The 26,929-nt window shown below is 40.4% G+C and overlaps 1 protein-coding gene across 5 annotated transcripts in view; it reads right to left on the reverse strand.

The window, feature by feature from the left end:
- AkhR (Adipokinetic hormone receptor) overlaps window positions 1–26,929 on the reverse strand; it is a 357,399-nt gene that overhangs the window by 57,671 nt on the left and 272,799 nt on the right. For all 5 annotated transcript variants that reach the window (XM_067147711.2, XM_067147715.2, XM_067147712.2 and 2 more), the window contains 2 exons: window positions 16,660–16,858; window positions 7,713–7,836 (listed from right to left, as the gene is read on the reverse strand). In XM_067147711.2, coding sequence (XP_067003812.1) covers window positions 7,713–7,836; window positions 16,660–16,858 — 323 coding nt within the window. The remainder of the gene's footprint in view (window positions 1–7,712; window positions 7,837–16,659; window positions 16,859–26,929) is intronic.

Here is a 26,929-nt window from a genome sequence, read left to right on the forward strand (position 1 = left end):
AATCACTAGATTGCGTGTCAAACGCCTGGATTAAATTCCAAATCTCTCCGCAGTACTCATATGGAGCGAGGGCATATGACGCTGTTGATGGTGATTCGTCCATCCGCTGGAGACGTTAAGCCTTGAGCACACCCATTGGTGCTATTCGACAGGAGTAGGCTATGTGCCGACACCGGGTTTCACTCTCTCCCTTCTTAATATCATTATGTCATGCCATTCATTTCATCTCACTAATTCCTCCAACGAAGTTGACTTCAGGAAGGGTATCCGGTCATAAAAACCGCCACAACAGATACATCTCACCTCATATCCGACAAGGGTTGGACAAACAAATTATTATTATTATTATTATTATTATTATTATTATTATTATTATTATTATTATTATTGTTACTATTCCTTCATCCTTCCTTCAGCTTTTCCCAGTAATTTTGGGGGTCTCTGGAACCACGCAGGCTCATTTCCGTTTTGTGTGGGGTTTCAAGGCCGGACGCCCTTCCTGACGCCACGTAATTTTCGAGATGAAAATATCAACCCAGGATCGACCGGGATTGGAACCTCAGCCTTCCGGGTGGGAATTCCTACTACTACTGCTGCTGCTACTACTAATACTTGATCACACAAATCCTGTGCATGGTTTTATGGAAGGTTTCCCGGCTCTCCATGGCGCCGAGGTGATATGCCAGTTCAGGGTTATCAGAGGGTTCTGTAGATAATGCGTGAGAGGCTATAAGTTGCTCCGGTTTAGCTTTACAAACTCTTAATAGGACACTTCTCGGTTAGAGGATCTTGTTGTTCATTTAAATGAAGGCCCTGGAAGGAGTGGAAGGTAAAGAATTCAACTATCCGTAACCTGGGCACTTGGTGGGGTAGTGGTTAGCTCTACCTCAGGGCCATGTGCACCTCTCGTTTCTTAAATTTTTCGTCTTCATGGCGGGAAATCGAACCCACGCGGGTGAAATGAGCACGCCTTTGCCGCCTCAACCAAGCAGCCCCTATAATTCGTGTACGTACGTAAAAGAATAATAATAATAATAATAATAATAATAATAATAATAATAATAATAATAATAATAATGGATTATTATACCAAATATTTAAACGATCATGTCTTAAAACAATGCACTCCATAATTTAACTTTACAAATGCTCATTTTGTAGATCAATAATAATCAAAGTCCGCCTCTGTGGTGTAATAATTAATATGATTAGCTGCCACCCGCGGAGGCCCGGGTTCGATTCCCGACTCTGCCACGAAATGTGAAAAGTGGTACGAGGACTGGAACGGAGTCCACTCAGCCTCGGGAGGTCAACTGATATAGGTGGTGTCGATTCCCACCTCAGCCATCCTCGAAGTGGTTTTCTGTGATTTCCCACTTTTCCTCCAGGCAAATGCCGGGATGGTACCTAACTTAAGGCTACGGCCACTTCCATCCCTCTTCCTTGTCTATCCCTTCTAACTTTCCCATCCCCCACAAGGCCTCTGTTCAGCATAACACGTGAGGCCACCTTGGCGAGGTACTGGTCCTCCTTCCCTGTTGTATCCCCCGACCCAAAGTCTCAAGCTCCAGGACACTGCCCTTGAGGAGGTAGAGGTGACATCCCTCGCTGAGTCCGAGGCTAAAACCAACCATAGACGGTAAATGGATTCAGAAATAAATAAATAATAATCAAATATCGAGTTTTATTACTATTTACTTACTGGGCTTTCATTATAATACAATAGGAGGGGGCTCAAACATTGGTGGTATCAAATGCCATAAATCCAGAACTACCAAGTCAAATTCTGAAGGAATATAGACAAATGCTTCACAAGAAGTAAAAAATCAAGATGAATCACCTGTATGAGATCTATTCTTCTGTTACTCGTTGAAAACGAGAAGCCTTGAAGAAAAAGTAGATGATGGCTGATGTTACTGAGCCATGGGTAATATTGCTGTATGATTGTAAAACGAGTCCGACTCGTTGGTGGCTAAATGGTCAGCGTACTGGCCTTCGATTCAGAGGCTTCCGGGTTCGATTCCCGACCGGATCGGGGATTTTAATCGCTTCTGAATAATTCTTCTGGCTTGGGTACTGGGTATTTGTGCCTGTCCCAACACTCTCATCTTCATATTCACACAACACACTACACTACCAACCACCACCGAAAAACGCAATAGTGATTACATCCCTCCATACAGGGTTGGCGTCAGGAAGGGCATCCGGCCGTAAATCAGGGCCAAATCCACATGTGTGACTTAGTTCGCACCCGCGACCCTACAGGTGTGGGAAAAGCGATAGTAAAAGAAGAAGAAGAAGATTGTAAAACAGCGAGTTTTCACTAACTCCAATTCGCGCCCAACTTGTCCTGAATACATTTCCCTACATCGAGAACTTCGAATGAATGAATGAATGAATGAATGAATGAATGAATCAATCAATCAATCAATCAATCAATCAATCAATCAATCAATCAATCAATCAATCAATCAATCAACATTGATCTGCATTTAGGGCAGTAGCTCAGGTGTCAGATTTCCTATCTGTTGTTTTCCTAGCTTTTTCTTAAATGATTACAAAGAATTTGGAAATTTATTGATCATCTGCCTTGGTAAATTATTCAAATCCCTAACTCCCCTTCCCATAAACGAATATTTGGCCCAATTTGTTCTCTTGAATTCCAACTTTATCTTCATACTGTGATCTTTCCTACTTTTAAAAACCCTCTCAAACGTATTCGTCTATAAATGTCATTCCATGCCATCTCTCCACTGACAATTCACAACATACCACTTAGTCCAGCAACTCGTCTCCTTTATTCCGAGTCTTCCCAGCCCAAAAATGCAACATTTTCGTAACGCTACTCTGTTATCGGAAATTACTCAGAGCAAATCGAGCTGCTTTCCTTTGGATTTTTTCAGTTCTCGAATAAAGTAATCCTGGTGTAGGTCCCATACACGGAACCATACTCTAGTTGGGGTCTTAACAGAGACTTATATGCACTCTCCTTTACGTCATTACTACAAACCCTAAATACCCTCATAATCATGTGTAGAGATCTGTACCCTTTATTTACAATCCCATTCATGTGATTACCCCAATGGAGATGTCTCTTTATATTAACACCTAGGTACTTAAACAGTGATCCCTATAAGGAACTTTCACACCATCAACGCAGTAATTAAAACTCTGTTGACCGGGCGAGTTGGCCGTGCGCGTAGAGGCGCGCGGTTGTGAGCTTGCATCCGGGAGATAGTAGGTTCGAATCCCACTATCGGCAGCCCTGAAGATGGTTTTCCGTGGTTTCCCATTTTCGCACCAGGCAAATGCTGGGGCTGTACCTTAATTAAGGCCACGGCCGCTTCCTTCCAACTCCTAGGCCTTCCCTATCCCATCGTCGCCATAAGACCTGTCTGTGTCGGTGCGACGTAAAGCCCATAGCAAAAAAAAAAAAAAAAAAAAAAACCTCTGTTGCAATGTAGAAGGAGCAATATATTCTACATTACATTATAATCTGATTTTTATACTATTTTAGGGCTGAAATACCAAATTATTTACCCTTGTAACTGGGGCGGTAGAATAACATCAACGATATTCCCTGCCTGTCGCAAGAGACGACTGAAAGGGGCCTCAGAGGCTCTTAACTTGGGAGCGTGGATTGGCAAGTATGGGGCTCTTAGCTCGGCACTAGTATTGCTTCCACTTACTTCTGCAAGGCTCTTCACTTTCATCTACTCTATCCGACCTCCCTTGGTTAACACTTGTTCTTTTCCGACCGCAACGTATTAGGTGTCAAGGTCTAGGGAGTCTTTTACGCCCTTCGTGGCCTTTGCCTTTGTTTGGCCTATACCTTCACTTTTCGAAGTGCCTTTCTGTTCCCTTGCATATTTTCTGTCTGATTAGTGTTAATAGAGAATGGTTGCCCATTTGTACTTCCTCTTAAAACTATAATCACCACCAATATCAAAGTCTTTGGCCTACTTATTTGTCTTCACAAACAAAATAAATTGGAAAATACACTGAATTGTATTAAACATGGAGGAGGTCTAGAGCCAGTGTTCTGTGGCAGGTTGTCAAGGTCCTTAAAAGTGAAATGGTTACATGGAGGGGTTGTGTGTTTTAATATCGCCTAAATTTATTAAATTGCTATTTACAAATTGTTTACTATTTCACTCACGTTTGAGTTTTCCGCTTCACACAGTTTGTACTCGCGAACGTGGGCGAACACAGAGCGTTCTAATGCATCGAATGCCTGCTCTCCAACACGGCCTCTCACAGCGCAGTTCACAACTCGACTAACAAGCCGCCGAACTCCACGTAGTCGTCTGACTCCGTATTTGCTGACGCACTCCCGAATGACTGTCTGACTGACTGACTGACTGACTGACTGACTGACTGACTCATACTCACTCACAACTGACCTGACTCGCACTACCAGCTTCGCTTTTTATACAAGGCGTATCAGAACTATTCCGACAAAAAAGCAGGGATGCCCTTCATGTTCTGTTAAGAATGAGGTGTAATCGGATTGGCTGAGAACATTTTTCGAGAAAATGAGTTTACTTTGTTTCTTCTGAGTGCGCGATTCAAATTGACGAACTGCCGGGCTGAGTGGCTCAGACGGTTAAGGCGCTGGTCTTCTGACCCCAACTTGGCAGGTTCGATCCTGGCTCAGTGCGGTGGTATTTGAAGGTGCTCAAATACGTCAGCCTCGTATCGGTAGATTTACTGGCACGTAAAAGAACTCCTGCGGGACAAAATTCCGACACCTCGGCGTCTCCGAAAAACGGAAAAGTAGTTAGTGGGACGTAAGGCCAATAATATTATTTTCATGATTACAAATTGACGAACTTGCCGTATTTGCTATGCCAGCCGCTGCCTGTTGCTGTGCGGCAGAGGAGGGAGGGGAAGGGAGGGAAAGTGGGAAGTGAGAGAGATATAATGCTCGGTGCGAATGCACAAGTTTCTCGTTCGTCTCGCTTAGTCACTTCCCAGCCCCAGTAGGCAGTGTACAGTTTGTTCTGCACAAATTGACTACTATGCGAACCCCATAGAAAGAGAAGATACACTCTTCGTCCGCGACACACTACACATCCTAAAAAGAGTCCAAAGGTCACTAATACACCGTCGTGAACTGTGCATCGAAGTAGGAGGGGGGCATATTGAACATCTACTGTAACCAAACCATTGAAAATATTGTTTCCTTCGTTCAGTATTTCATTCCATTTACAATATTGTGAGTGAAAGAATACACAATCGTGGGGTGGCAGGGTTGCATCTACTACTATTAGTAGTAACATGTTTTCATGCCTCCCCTGTCCTGAGAATGGTTTTCCGTGGTTTTCCATGCTCCTGTACTAAGGCGAATGCCGGGACAGTTCCTAGTAATACGTAGGCTACGGCCGCCAACCCCCTCACCTTCTCCGTGCATCTCCTTCACCGTAACAAATCTCCCGGCCTGAGAGACGGCGTTACCGTCTAAGAGGCCCGCCTCCCCCTTAAGGGAAGGAATGAAAACCTTTTTAGTAGTAGTTGTAGTAGTAGTAGCCCTGAGTTTTTTGGTCGATTATACTTCTGATACACTTTGTATAGGTCTGCAGAAGTTTTTCGAGAAAGTATCTCGTAGTTTCTGCTTCCACATCATGCTGGACACCTTTTCTGTTGTTAGGCCAGCTTCCATGATCGTCTGAGGAGCTCGGCCAACAATTCGCTAAGACTATTGTTTTGATTACCACTGGCGCACCCCCCGCTGTCGCCTTCCGCCAGCGCTCCACACTCCGGGCCTTCAGTGACAGTCCGTTTATTACAGTAAAACCTGTCCCCAGGAGAAACCCAAGGGAGCGGAAATTTGTCCCACTGTATACAGGATTTCAGTTCATAGAAGTGGTTAAAAAATAACATAAAAATCATAAGTACATACCTCTGTTAGATAAAACAGCAGTATATTTACATGATTTTGTGCGGTAGTAGATACAATAATGACTTGACTCTAATCACACACACATATATACTAGTTCATCAGCTCTAACACAAATCTGTTCTTGCATGGAACTTCCTCACAGTGCACAGTAGTACACTGCATACACTTATTTAGTACGCATTACATGTTTTATAGAAATAACACCAGTAGTAATACTGTACAGTAGATCTTTTACTTCTTCCAGTAATCCAGAATTATTGTACGCTGAACACAGCTACTATCTCTGATAGCACGGTTCTCTAATAAAATATGGGCACGGCAAATAATGTCGAACAATTCAGGGCCATTTTTCACTAGTGAAAATTACTGAATATCCTTTACGGCTGATAGGGCATGTCGGTAGAACTCCACGTTACATAAACCATCTTCTTCATCATCTTCGTTCTCATTGACATCAATTTCTGTGTTCTTTTCTTGGAGATAATGGATGACGAACTCTTCGGTGTTTTATAACGCCGCCTCTGTCTCAAGTTCTAGATCAATGGCCTTGTAATCTTCTCCATTGACATTACCATAATTACATTGTTCGAGAGTTTGTTGTAGCAGTCAGTATCTTGGCCATCTTACAACCATTTGGAATATAACTTACATGAGGGTTAGGAAGAAAATTTACATACGGTATTTTAAATGTTTTCTTAGCAGACAAAATATAGGTCCCTATACTACGAAAAACGTATAATACAGCAATTTCATCAATTTTGCCGAAAGTTGAAAGTTTCAAATTGTGAGTCTTGGATAGCTCTATCAAAAAATCTGAAAATCTGCCTAAAATCGCCTATTTCTTTACTCGCTTTCTTTTTTTATTCAAATTCCAGCCAAATTAACTTACTTACATAATTCTTTCTGTAATGTGTTCCTTGGTTTAATACCCTCAGGCTTTTTATGGTTCTCTGAATAATGTCCACACCGAATGTAGTTATAAGGGCTTAAGTGAAACTCTGCGTTGACTCACATTAGACCTCGTAGTAGAGCTTAAGTAAACAATGAATTGACTCACATTAGCGCTCGTAGTGATAGAAAAAGGCAAAATGCTAATCTAATCGACCGGATAACGATGATTAAGAATAAGATTGTAATTTTTAGGAATAAGTAATATATTTTCATACTTTATTATATTTTATTTACCTAAAACTCGTAGCTCATATCCCTCATATCAACATTGAGTTGCTGGCCTGAAGGGCTAAAACAGTGTATTTTTCCGCTATAGTCGCAAAATTTCCTTCCATTTCTGCATCAGATAGGTTCTGCTAACTGAAAACCTGCAACCTGTTTTCCAGTCTTTGACCGGGTCAGGGAAGTAATGAATGAAGCATATATAGGCTATTAGTACGATGGGGTCGCCACTCCCAAAGTGATATTTAATGACTGATAGATGCTTCTGCTAAATACAGGTCAATTTACATGAATATTAAACCGTAATTCACGGGACCGGAAAAATCTTCCGATATGGACAGTTTTCAGCTTCATAAAGGTTCCGCTAAAGGCAGGTTTTACTGAATTATGATACGAACACATTGGCTGTCAGTGCAGAGTGGGTTTTTTTTTTTTTTTTTTTTTGCCATTGAACATTAGAGTAAATTCGCGTAGTTTCGAACATTTACCACAAAATTCCCATCCACACTTCGAACACCCGTATGTTCTCCTTCAGAGTGAAGCAATCCAGAGCAGTTTTTTGGGATTGCATAGAACATACCCTCAGGCTTTCAGTTAAGAATGTCAGTTCTTCATGACGGGATAAGAAAGTACTTACCAGAGAGACATGACGAAGTAAGGTGTCCAGCATACGAAGAACACCACCACAATCGTGATGGTCATCTTGAGCGTGCGCTTCTTGGCGCGACTCAGGAAATCCAGGCTCGAGCGCCGGAACACATCTGCAAAGGAGAACAATTCAGCGTAATAATTTTGGTCCACAAGAAGGATTTTATGAAGCGATGACTTCGGAAAACATAAAATCAGATCACCTTTAAGCAAACAGTCATATTAAATTGAATCGTGCACTCGAGAAAAGAATTAAGTCAAAATCAGGCTTGCTATTTTCTTCGCCTCGGGTACCTTATAAGGCCAACCCCGATCATTTATAGGAAAGAATTATGTCACACTGACCTTATCAGCTGCAATATCAACAAAGAGTAAATATTCCTCGTGCTGCAAGGATTAAATTCGTTCCTCTTCGTTCAAAGAATACAGATACAATGCAAAGAAACTACTAGGCCCTATTACTTTTTTCTGTTTTACAATTTGCTTTACGTCACACCGACCCAACTAGGTCTTATGGCGACGATGGGATAGGAAAGGCCTAGGAGTGGGAAGGAAACGGCCTTAATTAAGGTACAGCCCCAGCATTTGCCACGTGTGAAAATGGGGAACCACAGAAAACCATCTTCAGAACTCCCGACAGTGGGGTTCGAACCCACTATCTCCCGGATACAAGCTCCCAGCTGCGCGCCCCTAAAGGTTCGGCCAACTCGCCCGGTACTACTACTAAAACATAATAATAATAATAATAATAATAATAATAATAATAATAATAATAATAATAATAATAATAATAATAATAATAATAATAATAATAATAAGAAGAAGAAGAAGAAGAAGAAGAAGAACATGACAAATAATAGATTAAAATATGATTTCTACAGATCAGGATTAGATTCTACTTAAGTTTACATTTACTGGCTACTAGTCCTCAGAGTGAGAAATAGCTAAATATTTTTGTGCAAGCACGGATATATATTGACAGATAAAGTGAATGGTTAATTGTGTAAAAATAACATTTCGAAGTTTACAAACAATGAATGTCCATTTTTATTATTGACAAAGGCATTACGTAACGAATGCCATTTACTTTTTACAAAATTGTTTTTGTTAAGATAGTTCATGTATATTCCATGAAATAATTCAGTAGACATTTTTTGAAGTCTGACAGGGACGCTGATAGATCTAGGGCGTGATTCTTGAATGTCATTAAAAACAGTACACATTCTTACTCATCATCATCATAGGTTGTTCTGCCATTCGGCAGGTCCAGTCATGGCTGTGACCTCCATATCTCTCGATCTTGTGCCCTTTTCTTCACTTCTACATAATCTTCCTTTCTTTTTCTAATGCTGTCTAATAACTGATATCGTCGCCTTCCTCTTCCTCGTTTTCCTTTTATCATCCCTTCAATTGCTACTCGTAGTAAGGTGTTCTGTCTTAGATTATGCCCTATCCAGTTCTTACTAATGGCGAATTTTTGTGAATGAATATGTTGAACTCTGATCGTTCCCTCAATTCTGAGGATCGTGATCGCCGAGGAGGCTATTGGTCAGTTCTATCCATCTCTTGTGGTCCTCGGCCAGACGTGATACACCAAAGATGTTCAACCCAATCATACCCTTGATAATATTCGACCATCGAGTGGGAACTTGTCCACGATCTCTCTTGGCCGGAACATGATCAGTTTTTCTATTCTGTCATTCCTACGTCGCATAATTTGTCCCAAGAATTGTAAAACTCTCTGTTTATATATTGATGTTAATCTGATTCTGAAGTTGAGCTGGTTTATACTGGAATCATTGGTGCGAAATTCTGTCCAAGTTATGCGTAACATTCTTCGCCAGCACCACATTTCTAAAGAAATGATTTTCTTCGGGTTTGTAGCACGAAGAGTCCACGTCTCAGGTCCATAGAGGAAAACTGAAAATACCAGACTGGATACTACTATGTTTCAGTGGTAACGAGAGAGAGCGATTCTTCCATAAATGGGACAAATTCGTCGTTACATTTTTGGCATTAGCTATTCTTCTCTTAATCTCAGAAGCACAGTTACCTGAACTGGAAATGGCTGAACAAAGGTATAGCATTTCTGAGACGTTCTCCAATTGAATCGGCATATGCAAAAAGGTGATATGTGACAAAAGTAAAATTTTACAGGAAATTTAAGAAACTGAATATCTATTTTTCATTGCAAATAAAGAATGGAAAAAACGTTATTTCTCATATGCATTCCTTATGACTTGAATTTCATTTCAGCAGCAATTCTGGCTCAAAAAGAACATTTTAATTTGTCTAACATATCGCCATTATGCAAATTTTCATTTTTCTGAACAGAACTGTATTATGCATTTCGTTTAAAAAATGTAATCACACTTGTAAAATAAAATGTATATGCAATCCACCAAAAATATTAAAATAAACAACAATAGTGACATTATCACTATTACATCACAATAAAACAATAATGAAACACAAGTTTAACATAATATTTATATACAATACAGTTTGCTTCGAAAACATCTTTGATCTTGTGCATACCGGGCGAGTTGGCCGTGCGGCTAGAGGCGCGCGGCTGTGAGCTTTCATCCGGGAGATAATGGGTTTGAATCCCACTGTCGGCAGCCCTGAAGATGGTTTTCCGTGGTTTCCCATTTTTACACCAGGCACATACTGGGGCTGTACCTTAATTAAGGCCACGGCCGCTTCCTTCCAACTCCTAGGCCTTTTCAATCCCATCGTCGCCATAAGACCTATCTGTGTCGGTGCGACGTAAAACCACTAGCAAAAAAAAATCTTTTGCATTATTCATTTATATCTGTTTAAACCTCCTGATCATTGTCCTCTTTTGATGTTGTAGGCCACTGTAAGAGTTCCTTATAGAAGTCAATTTCTCCTTTTCAATTGGCACTCTCTGACTGTAAGCTGCTTCTGTGATAGACTGATGGATACAGCACGAGATTTCAATGTAAATGTATGTGATCTCAAGTCATCAATCAAAAACTGTGCAATAACCTTTCCCTTCATACTTGTATCATAAAATAAATGGTTGACTTTACTTATTTGACATGATATTTTTTTACTTCCTGGGATACCGGTATCTCTGCCATAAGATTCATCTGACAGACAATTTCGCTTATAATACTTGGGCCATCATAATGCAATAATATTGAAACTAATCCACATTAATACACTAAATCAATGAAAACATGTAACTACTTCACTGCAGGGCCACTTATCACTCATGAGAAACAGCTGTATACACAGTCCCGCCATCTCGACCATGTGAAACACGCGGCAGCCAACTTAAATTGTGCATACACGAGATGTGTGCTGCTGATGTCACCTTTTTGCATCTTTCATACTATATCCGGTTTTTACACAAGTTAATAATGCACCCTGTTTAAGTTTATTGCAGTAATAGTATGAGTTCTGAAAAATATCACATGTCACTTTTTTTAAAATGCAGATTCAATTCCTGTCTGTGCTGGCTAATACCTCGGCTCTATCAACAATCATTATTTTGGTCTTATTCAAGTTAATTTGTTGTTCTATTTGAACACTGAAATTTCTGGCACGAGAAAAGAGCTCTGCGATTTTCTACTCATGGCTAGCAATGAGTGTAGTATCGTCTGGATATCGGAGGTTGGATATTTTCTTACCACCAACAAGAAATGCTCCATCCCATTCCTCAAGTGCAGCTCTCATTATAGATATTGAACAGCAACGGTGACAGTATACAGCTCTGCCGGATATCTTTATGGATCTTGAAATTCCCAGACAGTTTGCCATTTATTCTGAACATACAAATCATATAAAATCGCTATCAGCCAAACCAGATGCGCAGGAACACGTATTTCCAACAAAAACTGCCATTTTTTCTCCCACTGAACATAGTCAAAGGCCTTTCGGGAATCTACAAAGCAGATGATGAGAATACGTTAAAATTCTCTGGTTTTTTCCAATAAACTGACGGATATTGAAAATCTGTTCTCTTTTGCCTTTACCTCTAACAAATACGACTTGTTCATGGGGGGTCTCTGAAGAAGCAAGGAAAGATTGAGACCTCCCTTTAAGTAAATATAAGCAGTATCTTACTTGCATACGAAATGAGGACTAAGGTTATGTAATTGTCACATTTGGCTGTGGTACCCTCCTTGTACAGAGTGACAAAATTGGGTGCAACCCAGTCAGCTGTCCAAATGCCATGTCTCTAAATTTTGTTGCACATGTCTGTTGATCTGCACACCAGTGTCGCCTATCTCTTTCAGGAGCTCAGCTGCTACGCTATCTGGACCAAGTACCTTACCCAGTTTTAATGATGCAAATTCCCGTTTAATCTCTTGAGGTGGGATGACTGGTTCCATTTCAAATCCGTGTCACAAGATCATGCTTGGCTGTACTCCTCCCCCTTGTGGAGATCTTGGCAGTGTCCCTTCCGTCTACTCATATATTCTCAAACTCGTGAAGTTTACAACCACTGGAATCTTCTAATCACCACATTCTGGGTTTAAATTTATTTGATAAGAGGCTAACTTTGTGACAAAGGTCACGTATTTCGTTACGATTATTGTGTGCCTCGATTTCTTTACAAATACTAGTTTTGTATGTATGTTTATCTTGAAAATTTCGTTAAATTTCAGGACACAGTTGAGCATACCTTTGCCGGTTGTATAACCCAGACCTTTAGAACTCTTTCCGATGTTCTATTATCTGCCATGCATGATCACTGATCCAGCATTTCTGATAATTCGATGTTGTGGAAGAAAACTTCTTCTCGGTTGTCCTAAGGACTTTCCAAGTGGACTCTGCACCTGTATTTGAGTCTCTTCGGATGTTTTGAAGGACGTATTGTATTTCAACTTCAAATTTATTAAGATCATCTTCATTCAGCAGCTTTAGCTGGCGCTGCACACGATGCATTTTCCTGAATCGTAGTTTAAATTTCATGAATAGCAGTTGATTGTCTGTTCCACAGTCAGCTCCTGGATAGGTTTTAGCATTAATGACGGAAGACTCAAACGGGTTTTGACCAATATGAAGTCTATTTGATTCCTATAAAGATCACCAGGCGAACATCATGTGTATAACTTTCGAAAATTATGTTGGAAAAGAGTATTCGTTACAGATAATAAAATTGTTGTTCCGCACAAAATCGGAGAAGTCTCTCTCCTCCGTCATTTCCTTCACCAATACCATATTTTCCGATAATATTTCTGAATTCATGATCAGTGATCGTTGTGCCAATTTTTGCATTGAAATCTCCAAGAACCACCGTTATTTCCCTGCTTGGTATGTCGTTCACCACATCACCTGCTGGTGCATAAAAATGAGCTATATTGAGTCAACATGGTGTGTTGTTGAAAGTTACATCATTCTATCATTAATACGTGTACACCCACTAACCAAATATGATAGGAACTGGGAACAATTATCGCAACACCATTTGTTGCACATGTCTGTGATGATCTGTACACCAATGTCTTCGGTCCAGAAAAAAATACCGTATTGCCTTTGGTAGTGTTAAATGATTCATTTCCTCACCAATGCGTTTCAGACAGACCCAATATATCAATGTTGGGATTGATAATTTAATTTTAAACTACAAATAGCTTTTTTCTGGCTGTAAAAGCCCTTTCATATTCCATGTGCCTACTTTACACTGACATCGAAGATATGGTTTGTTTTCCATGTTCCACCCACTCACATATTTACCACACAGGGCCTGGGAGTCTACCTTCGTATGCCCAGTCGCCAATTTCACACCATCCAGCTTGGACGTAAGATGGCGCCGGTTATCAGCCATATCCGTCGAAGATTCTCTTGGGAAGGTAATGTGGTGATTTCCCATTGTCTTATACACCGCAGTATCATGGCCGTTAATGCTGATCCAGCGACGCCCAAGAAAACCCAGTGAAGAGCGGGTCCAAAGTCAATCTTTCTACGCCTCAACCCGGTACTGGCAGGTACTATGCCCCCTATCAGGAATGGTTTCCAGAGGCATTTTCTCCACTGAGGGACCATCACACTACTTAAAGGAGCTCTTCCGCCCGAAGCCCTTGACTGCCTTAGGGCGTAAGGTTATTTACCGCCGCCCGACACTTGGCGTTGAATTGTTGGCCGAATGGTGTACTCTATTAACATAACAGGATTCGCCTGGTCAGACAGATGTTGGACAAGGGATTGTAAGAGTACGTCCGGCTATACAAGTTTGATTTGTATTCATGATGTGATATTTTTGGGATTATGCCGTGTGATTAAAATATCTAAATTCACTCAACGCGCGTTTCAAAAGGTACCTTGCCTTTCTTCATCAGGAGAAAACGGAGAACGGGAAACACGACGCATCAATGGTTGCTAAGAGAAAGCCACGAAGGACTTAAAATGGTGCCCTAAGACGTAGCCTGTGTGTACGGAGATCCCTGTAGTTGGAGCAAGGCTTATATTGGGCAGACTTCGAGAACGATATGTACTCGCATTACGGAACCTAATAGGTGTATCAGACGCAATCAACCTGATAAATCAGCTGTTGCTGATCATGCTTTAACGCTTGGTCATGGTGTCATGTTACAAGGAGTGGATATTCTTGCCCGTATAAATCAATATCGCCCCAGAATCAACAGGGAGGCGGTTGAAATATGTAAACACCCAGATAACTTCAACCGCGATACAGGCTACAACCTTAGTGAATAATGGCTACCTATTATCAGAAAGTGATGCTTTACTGCTGCCATTCGTTGTTCCTAGCATGCTTTCTCTTAGCAACCACTGATGCGTCGTATTTTCCGTTTTCTGTTTTCTCCTGATGAAGTAAGACCTTTTGAAACGCGCGTTGAGTGAGTTCATATATTTTGATTACAATGCCTAATCCCAAAAATATTACATCATGAATAGTTACACGGGCCGTGAAATTCTAAATAATAAGTTTCATTTAAGTTGAAGCGTATTTTCGCTAGATCACCGCTATCTCTACTGCAACTTTGTGCAGAAACAGTTGATGATACAATTCTTGACGTGGTTTTGATTAAATTTGTGACAGAGTGTAGTCAGTCAATCAATACTGATCTGCATTTAGGGCAGTCGCCCAGGTGGCAGATTCCCTATCTGTTGTTTTCCTAGCATTTTCTTAAATTATTTCAATGACATTGGACATTTATTGAACATCTCCCTTGGTAAGTTATTCCAATCCCTAACAACCCTTCCTATAAATGAATATTTGCCCCAGTGTGTCAAGTTGAATTCCAACATTACCTTCATATTGTGATCTTTCCTACTTTTAAAGACGCCACTCAAACTTATTCGTGGGCCGATGACCTGCGACGTTAGGCCCCTTAAAACAACAAGCATCAAGCAGCAAACTTATTCGTCTACTAATGTCATTCCACGCCATCTCTCCGCTGACAAATCGGAACATACCACTTAGTCGAGCAGCTCGTCTTCTTTCTCCCAGTTCTTCCCAGTCCAAACTTTGCAACATTTTTGTAACGCTACTCTTTTTTCGGAAATCACCCAAAACAAATCGAGCTGCTTTTCTTTGGATTTTTTTCTGTTCTTGAATCAAGTAATCCTGGTGAGCGTCCCATACACTGGAACCATACTCTAGTGTGGGTCTTACCAGAGACTTATATTCCCTCTCCTTTACATCCTTACTACAACCCCTAAACACCCTCATAACCATGTGCAGAGATCTGTATCCTTTATTTACAATCCCATTAATGTGATTACCCCAATGAAGATCTTTCCTTATGTCAACACCCAGATACTTACAATGATCCCCAAAAGGAACACCCCATCAACGCAGTAATTAAAAGTGAGAGGACTTTTCCCATTTGTGAAACTCACAACCTGAATTTTAACCCCGTTTATCATCATACCATTGCCTATTGACCATCTCACAACATTATCGAGGTCATTTTGCAGTTGCTCACAATCTTGTAACTTATTTATTACCTTGTCTTAAATATTCCAAAAGATATGTCAATTATTTCACAATTTTTCAGTTATTCAGCCATTAACATTTTCACTCCGGCGGACTGCTGTAGCTGTCGTGTTTTCCTGTGCTTCGCTACGGTAGACTGCTGGAGATGTTCGACATTCATGATATCTCGCGGTTGTCTCGCGACACTATATTTACTAGTTCAGTCATCAGATATCAGAAGGCAAGGGTTCAAGCGACTTTTACGCTCTTCATTTGCCGCGTGATTGTCGACTGCCAACATATTAGCGCTTCTATAGGTAGTAAGGATGTAAAAGAGAGGGTATATAAGTCTCTGGTAAGACCCCAACTAGAGTATGGTTCCAGTGTATGGGACCCTGACCAGGATTACTTGATTCAAAAACTGGAAAAAATCCAAAGACAAGCAGCTCGATTTGTTCTAGGTGATTTCCGACAAAAGAGTAGTGTTACAAAAATGTTGCAAAGTTTGGGCTGGGAAGAACTGGGACAAAGGAGACGAGCTACTCGACTGAGTGGTATGTTCCGAGCTGTCAGTGGAGAAATGGCGTGGAATGACATTAGTAGACGAATAAGTTTGAGTGTCGTCTTTAAAAGTAGGAAAGATCACAATATGAAGGTAATGTTGGAATTTAGAGGACACACTGGGGCAAATATTCATTTATAGGAAGGGGAGTTAGGGATTGGAATAACTTATCAAGGGAGATGTTCAATAAATTTCTAATGTCATTGAAATCATTTAAGAAAGGACTGGGAAAACAACACATAGGGAATCTGCCACCTGGGCGACTGCCCTAAATGCAGATCAGTATTGATTATTGATTGATTATTAACTTGTGAATACGTTCGAGCGAGGTAGCTGGAACAGAAAGTATCCCGTACAGCGGGCACGGTTAGCTGCTTTAGGCCACGCCTCTGCTTTCGCTTCGCCGGAATGAAAAGGTTAATATGTTTACTCTCACTGTAGTGAAAGTGCTGCACTCACCGTCACCAGAGCGCCGCATGATCTCCGCGATGATGGAGCCGTACGTGAAGATGATGACGATCAGTGGCAGGGCGTACAGAATTAAGTTCCCCGACAGCACGTACAGCATCATGGTGTTCTCGCTGGGGAAAATGTGGTACGTGACACATTGCGTGTAGTTCTCCACTTCGGGATGTGTCTCAACGTGGAACACCACTGTCTGAAACAGCAAGAGATAGTTTGTCATCTTCATGCCAGTCAGGTGATAAGAGGAGCCGCTCAAACACCAGACTGTACAACTGAACACCAACATCTCTCTCCTTTCCAGCACCTTCAGCTTAATTACCACTGTGTTAAGGGAGGCCAGGGAGTTAATTCACCCCCCCCCCCTCACTCGCCAGAACAACTTCATATTCCAATGGATTTTACGCTCGGTCTGCTCGTCTTAGGAACCTTCTACCCTCTGAAGTAAAACTGCTTCCTCTTCCTCACTTCCTCCACGCAGTAAGAGAATGTATATGTAAATAGAAACGCATATGCGATGTATATAACTTGTATAAATTACAATTTCAAGAGTGATGTGTGCAAGTACAGTTGAATGCGTGTGCGTGCGGGTTTGGTTGTGAATGAGTATGAGCTCCGAAGAATATGTATACACGGATATGAGTAAGGGTATGAATGACCGGGTCTTTACACCTCTTAATATGTATAGCACCAATCAAGATAATTATTATTCTAAGAGTAGAGTCTTTGGAGTGTAAATATGTTAATTTAAAATGGTCTGCACGTATGTAAATATTCAGTAGAGTTTATGTAATGTACATGTGGGGATGGAGGCACTTCCATCCACTACCCCTAGATTGTACATCTACAATTTAAGGAAAATGAATAAATAAATAAATAAATAAATAAATAAATAAATAAATAAATAAATAAATAAATAAATAAATAAATAAATAAATAAATAAATAAATAAATAAATAAATAAATACTCAGAACATCATTGCACAACGCTGAAAGGCATGTTAAGGACCCTGGCCACGACGAGAGGATTGCGACAACCATGACAGCCATAGCAAACTGCTGTTGATGGTGTACTTTGCTCTGGGCTAGTGTGCTTTGCGCACAGACAACGCTACACTATAAAAAGAACACCACAACCTTGGAATACTTATAAATATTGTAGAGAGTAATCAATAACTTAAGGATTATGAGCGACTGCAGAAACACCTGATTGTAAGTTTCGCCGAGAGCAAAAGACATCTCACTGTTAATTACTGTGTTGATGGGGTGAAAGTGTCCGCTCCATGGCTAAATGGTTAGCGTGCTGGCATGTGGTCCAAGGGATCCCGGGTTCGATTCCCGGCTGGGTCTGGGATTTTAACCTTCATTAAACGAGCTGCTCCACTAAGTGGTATGTTTCGAGCTGTCAGTGGAGAGATGTCGTGGAATGACATTAGTAGACGAATAAGTTTGAGTGGTGTTTTCAAAAGTAGAAAAGATCACAATATGAAGATAAAGTTGAAATTCATGAGGACATACTGGAGCAAATATTCGTTTATAGGAATAGGAGTTAGGGACTGGAATAATTATTTACCAAGGGAGATGTTCAAACAATTTCCAAATTCTTTGCAATTAAAGAAAATACCACGAAAACAACAGATAGGAAATGTGCCACATGCGCAATTGCTCTCTATACATCAGTGGTGATTGATTGATTGATTGATTGATTGATTGGTTGGTTGTTAATTCTGATGGCTTGGGGGCTGGGTGTGTTTGCCGTCTTCGTCATTAGAATTCATTACTGGTAGGGAGGGCTCCATCCTCACAGGCGCGCAGATCGCCTACGTGTGTCAACTCGAAAGACCAGACCTCTCAGGAGGCCACACGCCATTAAAAATGGGGTAAAAGTACCTCACAGGAATATCTTCTTCATTTTTTTACGAGTAGCTTTACGTCGCACTGACACAGAGAGGTCTTATGGCGACGATGGGATAGGAAAGGGCTAGGAGTGGGAAAAAAGCGTCCGTGACCTTAATTAACGTACAGCCTGGTGTGAAAATGGGAAACCACGAAAAACCAACTTCAGGGCTGCCAATAGTGGGATTCGAACCCACTATCTCCCGAATGCAAGCTCACAGCTGCGCGCTCCTAATGGCACGACCAACTCGCTCGACGGACAGATCTTCATTGGGGTAATCACATTAGCTGGCTTCAGATCTCTTCGTCTGGTTATGAGGGTATTTGGGGATTGTAGTAAGGATGTAAAGGAGCGGGTGTATAAGTCGTTGGTAAGACCCCAATTAGAGGGGACCCTCACCAGGAATACTTGATACGAGAACTGGAAAAATATCCAAAGGAAAGTAGCACGATTTGTTCTGCGTGATTTCCGACAAGAGAGTAGTGTTATGAAAATATTGCTAACTTTGGGTTATGAATAAGGAGACGAAGTAAGTGGAATGTTTCGAGCTATCAGTGAAGGGACGGCGTTGAATGACTTTAGTAGATGAATAAGCTTGAGTGTAATTTTTATAAGTAGGAAAACATAATAGTATGATGATAAAGTTGGAATTTAAGAAGCCAAATTGTGGAAAATGCTCATTTATAGACAGAGCAATTAGGGATTGGAATAATATACCAAGGGAGATATTTGTAAATTGCCAACTTTGAAATAATTTAAGAAAACAGTAGGTAAACAACTGACAGGTGGTCTGCCACTTAGGTGACAGTCCTAAATGCAAATCAATTATTATTGATGGTAAACGGGATTTCTTACGTTCGATTCGTCTTGTGTGCAAAAATGTAAATAGGCTTCACATAATGGGATTACGGAGAAAATATGATAATTATTGCTTATTACTGCATGAAAGATTTCCCTTTAAAAATAATTACGGATGTGTACAAGCACCAGGTAATTTCATTTTCTTGTGAAAAATAGATGAAGTGGGGGAGAACTTGCAAGATATATCGTTTTGTTGAAGTCTAGAGCTACGTAGATTATATTTGTAGCATATAAATAATGAACCGACATATTCTATTTAAACTGCCTCTTCTGTAAAGACAGTGTTAATAATCACTGGAGATGTTGGACATGGTATGCAGGGACTGATCATGACTACTGTGGTGACTCTCACTTTGGGGGTGGGGGTGGGGTCACGTTTCCGGTGTATCCGATGGACCTCTATGGCATGACCAATTTTCGTGTTTTCTTTTTTGTTTGGGCGTTTTGCTTTTCAGAGTTCCGGTTATTAACAACATTTTTCTAACATTTGTAAATGTAAACCTACAACCTGTTTTCCAGTCATTGACCGGGTCAGGGATGGAATGAATGAAGCAGATATATGCTATTAGTACGATGGGGTCGCCACTCCCAAAGTGATTTATTAATGACTCATAGATGCTATGAAATGAGAATGGAGAGTGTTGCTGGAATGAAAGATCACAGGGAAAACCGGAGTACCCGGAGAAAAACCTGTCCCGCCTCCGCTTTGGACAGCACAAATCTCACATGGAGTGACCGGGATTTGAACCACGGTATCCAGCGGTGAGCGGCCGACGCGCTGCCGTATGAGCCACGGAGGCTTCTTTCTAATATTTATTCCAGGCTATTCTTGCTCTGTTCCATTCCTAAATCATTTATGTGTTAAAATTGGTTTCTGATCTTTTCCGGACCGAGCTCGATAGCTGCAGTCGCTTAAGTGCGGCCAGTATCCAGTATTCGGGAGATAGTGGGTTCGAACCCCACTGTCGGCAGCCCTGAAGATGGTTTTCCGTGGTTTCCCATTTTCACACCAGGCAAATGCTGGGGCTGAACCTTAATTAAGGCCACGGCCACTTCCTTCCCACTCCTAGTCCTTTCCTGTCTCATCGTCGCCATAAGACCTATCTGTGTCGATGCGACGTAAAGCAACTAGTAAAAAAGATCTTTTCCGGATACTGCTTTATTTCTGACTTTTTTGTGTTTTATAATTATGCTAAAGGATATATATACTTTTGTATACTGCATGTATCAAAAATAAGAAAAGATTACAATAAACAATACCCTCTCCCTGGTCTTTGGTTTCCGAGATTATGGGAGACGGGTATTATCTTGTCTTATATCGTCGTTTAAGAACCAAAACCTCGTATCTCCACAATGCTCTTCTATCCATTATTCTCCTTACGGCTGGTCACGTTTCCCAGCCACATATAGGCAGAACAATTTTCGTTCTGTTCATTTCGTATGGCGTATGGCTTTTAGTGCCGGGAGTGTCCGAGGACATGTTTGGCTCGCCAGGTACAGCTCTTTCTATTTGACTCCCTTAGGCGACCTGCGCGTCATTATGAGGATGAAATGATGATGAAGACCACACATACACCCAGACCCGTGCCAGAGAAATTAACCAATGATAGTTAAAATTCCTGACCCCGCCGGGAATCGAACCCGCGACCCCTGCGACCAAAGGCCAGCACGCTAACCATTTAGCTATGGAGCCGGACAGAGAAAAATGTAACTTACCGTACCGTACCATGCAAAAGGGATGCATGTTTGCATGAAATATTTACGCACTACTACAGTGTCTATGTATATAAAATAAGAGTTTTGTCTGTACAGTACACATGATCTAGATTTCTCATCTAAATTTCTTTATACAATGTAGAATTCCGTAGCGAAGCACGGATACACCAGCATTTTTTCTTAATTTGCTTTGCGTCGCACCGACACAGATGGGTCTTATGACGAAGATAGGATAGGAAATGCCTAGGAGCGGGAAGGAAGCGGCCGTGGCCCTGAAAAGGTACAACCCAAACATTTGCCTCGTGTGAAAATGGAAAACCACGGAAAACCATATTTAGGGCTGCCGACGGTGGGGTTCGAACAGACTATCTCCCGGATGCATGCTTACAGCTGCGAGCCCCTAACCGCACGGCCAACTCGCCCGGTACATCAGCTAGTATCTGCTAAATAAATAAGTCTCGCAAGGCACGAGAAATCGTTGAAGTCTTTGAAATTGAATACGCCATAGAGAAGGAACAGCCCTACTTCATCTCTCAGTTCAAACAAGCGGGTCAAAATTTTGCCTCTACACAACCACCTAACCTTTGTATGCAATAGCTAATTCCATGGTTACTCCCCATTTTCACACATAGCACCGAAAATAACCTGGAATTTAGAGGCCTGTCTTTGATGAAGTTAATAATTGCGGGCTGATGTTGATAACCTAATAAAACCACTGGAAATGATCAGTAAAATGCCCTTAAAATCACGGGAAAATGTCATAAAATAAGAAAAAAAGACTTTAAATCATTCGACCAAACTGAATTCTGATCAAGCGAATTGGGCGTGCTGTTAGGGTTGCGTAGCTGCCAGCTTGAAATCGGGAGATGGTACGTTCAAGACCCACCGTCGGCAGTTCTGAAGTGGTTTCCCGTGGTTTCCAATTTTCATGTTAATTAGGGAAACGACCACCACCTTCCCAATTCTACCCCTTTCTTAGCATTGCATCACAGAAATCAAATTTTAAATACAAAAATCTTACATAAGAAGGAAGTAGACGGCATGAAAATATGCAGTATGGACTAGGTCCCTTATGGATATCTGACATATGACCCCTGGCCCCAATCAATTCCATGGGGATGTGGAATGATATCTGAGTTATGACCCCTAGCCCCAATCAATTCCCTGGGAATGTGGAATGGTACCTGACATAAATGATTTCCAAGCTCCATTCAATTCCATGGGGATGTGGAATAGTACGGGACATATCATCCCAAATCTCAACCAGTTCCATGGGAATGTGGAATGGTACGTGACATATGATCCTTAGCTTCAGTCAGTTCCATGGGGATGTGCAACGGTACGTGATATATTGCACCCGTCCACCTCCCGAGTCCCAGACTAGCATTTATCTCAGGGGTGTCGGTTCATTATTTAAGTCATCAAATATAAATATAGCGGCATAATAGAACACGGGAATGAACGGAGCAATTTAAAATTAAAATGGGGAAAGGTCGAGTGTAAACTTAAATTTAAGGACTCCATGATAGGACTAGGAAGTGACTGTTAACTTTAAAAAGGGTACAATCTAACTACAATAAAAAGATTATGAGAATGGTTTCCTTTGAAATAATTTGCCAGAAGGAGCAGTTTATTACGCCATCCGACGTACGAAACTTTGATACATTTGGCAACGATATTTAAATTCCCACACATGTTACATAAATAAATCACTTGCTATACCGCAAGTGGTATCAATATGTTGCTGGGTTGCTTCTGAAAGAAATTACAATTTGAGTATAACTTACGGATCGATTCCATTTGAATCGAACCGTTGTTCAAGGATATAGCTTCCTTCTATCGGGAGCCCGAGCATAACGCATGTTACGGTCGGCTTCTCGATTTAACTAAGATGATGTACCCCGGCTATATACATTTTTCCGAGACCGGTACTCGGACTGGGTAATGTTTCTCGTGAATTACGAAAAATGGATTACACGGACAGCTCCTATCTTACGATGTCCAGCTGATGCCATACCACTGAATTAGCATTTATATTTTATTTACATATGATCTGAAATGTGACAAAGTAGCCTCAGTAGACTACTGCCACAGATGAGATAACGAGAAGCGGTGGGAAATACCGTGACAATGACCTCCACTCGCATCGCGGGCGAAGTAAACAAACACACCAAGTAATTTAATCCACTATCGTCAGAATATTCATGAAATTATCATCCTTGAAATTATTATTATTATTATTATTATTATTATTAATGAATAGGTGACTCCAGATATTATTGTTATTATTAATGTTACTCAAGATGATTATTATTATTATTAATGAACCGGTCACTTCCGCCAAAATATATTAAGATATCGGTCGCAATTATAATTATTTCACTGATCAACCAACGACATCATTACTGTTATTATTATGACAATTATTATTAATCTGACCGCGATGATTTAACATCGTCCTTACATTGTTATTATTATTATCGGTTGCATATTATCATTTAGATTCCCGTTTAACATCTTTATCAACGCTCAATTAATTAAGGCGGTCCAATCCTTTATCTTGCAATATTTATTATTATTATTATCACGACATCATGATTGTCATCCCTCGTCATTACAATGATTACACTATACGATCATTTATGTGGACTCTGAACTCTCATTATCCTTAGATCCGTAGTATCTCGACGAATAGCAGTGCAGTCTATTTATTTCGTACATGCTGTCACGGGTCCGAATTCTACCCGCTACGTAACTCAGTATTTCTCTGTGACACTGCCCGTACATTTTACACTCATTTCAATATCCTAAGTGTCTCTCGTACGGAATTTATTTCCTTTTCTATCTCAATATTCCTTGATTCATTTATTTCTCACAGAATTATCTACTGACTTATTTATTCACTTCTGACATCGTACGACCTTTTATTATCTGACTGCAGATTCTTTAACATTTTCTATCTCATTTTGATCTACGCCTTAGTTCATTCTCCACAAATAATCGTAACATTTTGAAATTATATTTACCAAAATTTGACAATCATGGTTTCGTAATATTAGTCCTACGTGTTCCGGCTACTGAATTGCAACTTTAAGACACGACATTTATACGTAAAAATATATTGGACCGCAATTTAAACCACACGTTCATTAACATGTACGGATTATTAGCACCGATCTACATTTCAATATTATTAATTTATCAAGTTAAATTACCACACACTTTAATTCCGAATTAAAAACGACATCCCGTCATTAAATGATTTCCGACAAAATCAGCACCTGATCACTTAAACTTTATTATTACGCACGGCTCACTAAATTTCCGATATCTCATGAATTATTATTATATCCAATTTTTTTTAAAAAAGTAAATTCTTCTTAAAAAGTAGTTTTATTATATTTATTATTATTATTAATTTTTTAAAAAATTTAATTTCGCCTGTTACACGGTAGTCCACTCTTAATATGTTTAACGCATAACCCCTTTTACAATTTCGATTTATTCTGGCACTAATCAATCCAGATATGATTTACTTTGAATATTATTATTATAATCGCTTCTCACAAATTTAACAACTTCACTTTGAAACTGTGAACATGCTAATCAACAACAAAACACAACTGGTATGACGAAGCTGGACTTTCCTTCAGTGTCATTACATAGCTCGTTAAAATGACAAACAGAAAAGCACATATCGGGTCTATTTAACTATAATAACCAAAATCAAATGTGAAGAAAATTATTCTTGACTACAAAGAAAATAAGAATACATGCATGACTTAACGTACTACCCTATATCTACAAAATTTACATCTACAACAAACTGAATACATAAAAGGACCCGATTATTTACATTGTTATATTTACTACTGTCCGTGCAACAAATTTAGGATGGGGTCGTTAAGCGACTCATCTTGTTACAGAAGGTAACCAAGTCTAATCAAATTATTCCCATTTTTCCCATCACGATAACATTTCCCAAATATTATTTACAGTTTAGTACTCATCTTAGTTTCCCGGTATTCAATTACAGCTTTGCAGATGAGAGGCTCCTTTCGGCCCCTCTCTGCATTTTACTCCTCCATTCTTGATGGCGTAGTTCCACAAAAGATTTCCTGGCACATTACCATTTTACACTAATACCTTAATTATCACAAAACTTCACCATTGACAACATTAACACTGAACACTTTAACTTTTATACAACAAATTAATATCCTAGACCCAAAAATTTAATATTTTACACTATTTTAATCTTCGTCCAATTACCGCACAATGGACCTGGACACGTACGACGAGGTGTCAAATTTTACAGCCGTCGCGATTTATGTCGTCCGACGCGATACGCCCGTTTCATACGGCCTTCTTGAAGTGTTCATGATAGCGGTTCGATATTGCAAAGTACAGGCTATTATTCCCTTAAAGTACTGTTCGTCACACAGTATGTTATTTACGTACTTATTGTGGTACAATTTATATTACTCTCTTACAGTGCAATTACTTTACTTCACTGATATTTATAACTGGCAAACACTGTCCTACGTTAACTATTTCCAGTTCATGTTGCTTGAGCACGATCACATTTTCTAAACACTGGCGGATGCTCGCGCCATTAAATGTTGAGTTACTGTACGCCCGTAGAATTTGAAGTTACCTGCGACCGACAGTTCAGCTCCAGAGATTCATTTCAAGTGTGTTGGCGAGGATCCCTTGTCCCGTATATATGGATGAAGCTTTCCCTCGCGGATTCATTGACGTCATACCCCTGAGGGAGGGGGTGGATTTTTAATATCGGTACTTGCACTCCGAATTGGACGTTAAAATTTATATCAAATTAATCCACTCCGCTAGCATATTTGCTGGATTAAATATGAACTCCTGGCGATCACAGATTTAGGAGATACGGGTGGATTTAGCTCCTCACATTTCGCGCCTTCGGAAGCGTCCCTTACAACGTGGTCTTCGTCCAGCCAATGACATTCAAGCTGTCTGGTTTCCAAGAAATCCAGCCTTCAATTTATTTAATTTGCCAATAATTATTGATTATTTTTCCATGCGTGACATCTAATAAATTCATTACATCGATGCGTGTACTCACAATAATTTATTACTGATTACTTTTGAAGTTACGAGAATATCTCATCCATCATTCCTTAAGATGGTATCCCTGGGTCTTCCATCAACTTTAAACGATTGGCCGGCAAGCGGTCACGTGATTTAAATCTCCACCTGCCCGAACCTAGGCTAGCGAATGTCCTCGCAACCGCTGTAGCTTTCCATGACGTCACGGGAATCTCCGTCCTGCCAAAAATATCCCAGCGCATTACTCATGTTGCGAACTTCCTTTGTGTCACCTACCCCCCTTTCTCTTTCTGACCAAGACTTATTTGTGGACTTGTATTTCCTTGTTCGCCAACTAATGAGATCCCCTGCTGTGAAGTAGCTAAATGTTGTTGTGTCGAGCTAATCCGTCAGGCTTCAGTCTGTCGTCCTTCCTCGCTCATATTTCGACATTATACAGATGAAATATTTTCAACTACACTTCTGTATTTCAATAAATGTACCATATATTATTTTATCAATCAAATCATGACTGACTATGGGCCTAAGTCACTCGGGTTCAATATGACCCCTAGCTCCAATTAATTCCATGGAGATGTGGAATGGTACCTGACATATGACTCCTAGCCCCAATCAATTCCATGGGAATGCGGAATGGTACTTGACATATGATCCCAAGCTCCAGTCACTTCCATGGGGATGTGGAATAGTACGAGACATATAATCCGA

The sequence above is a fragment of the Anabrus simplex genome, chromosome 5, assembly GCF_040414725.1.
Source record: "Anabrus simplex isolate iqAnaSimp1 chromosome 5, ASM4041472v1, whole genome shotgun sequence".
Taxonomy (NCBI): Eukaryota; Metazoa; Arthropoda; class Insecta; order Orthoptera; family Tettigoniidae; genus Anabrus; species Anabrus simplex.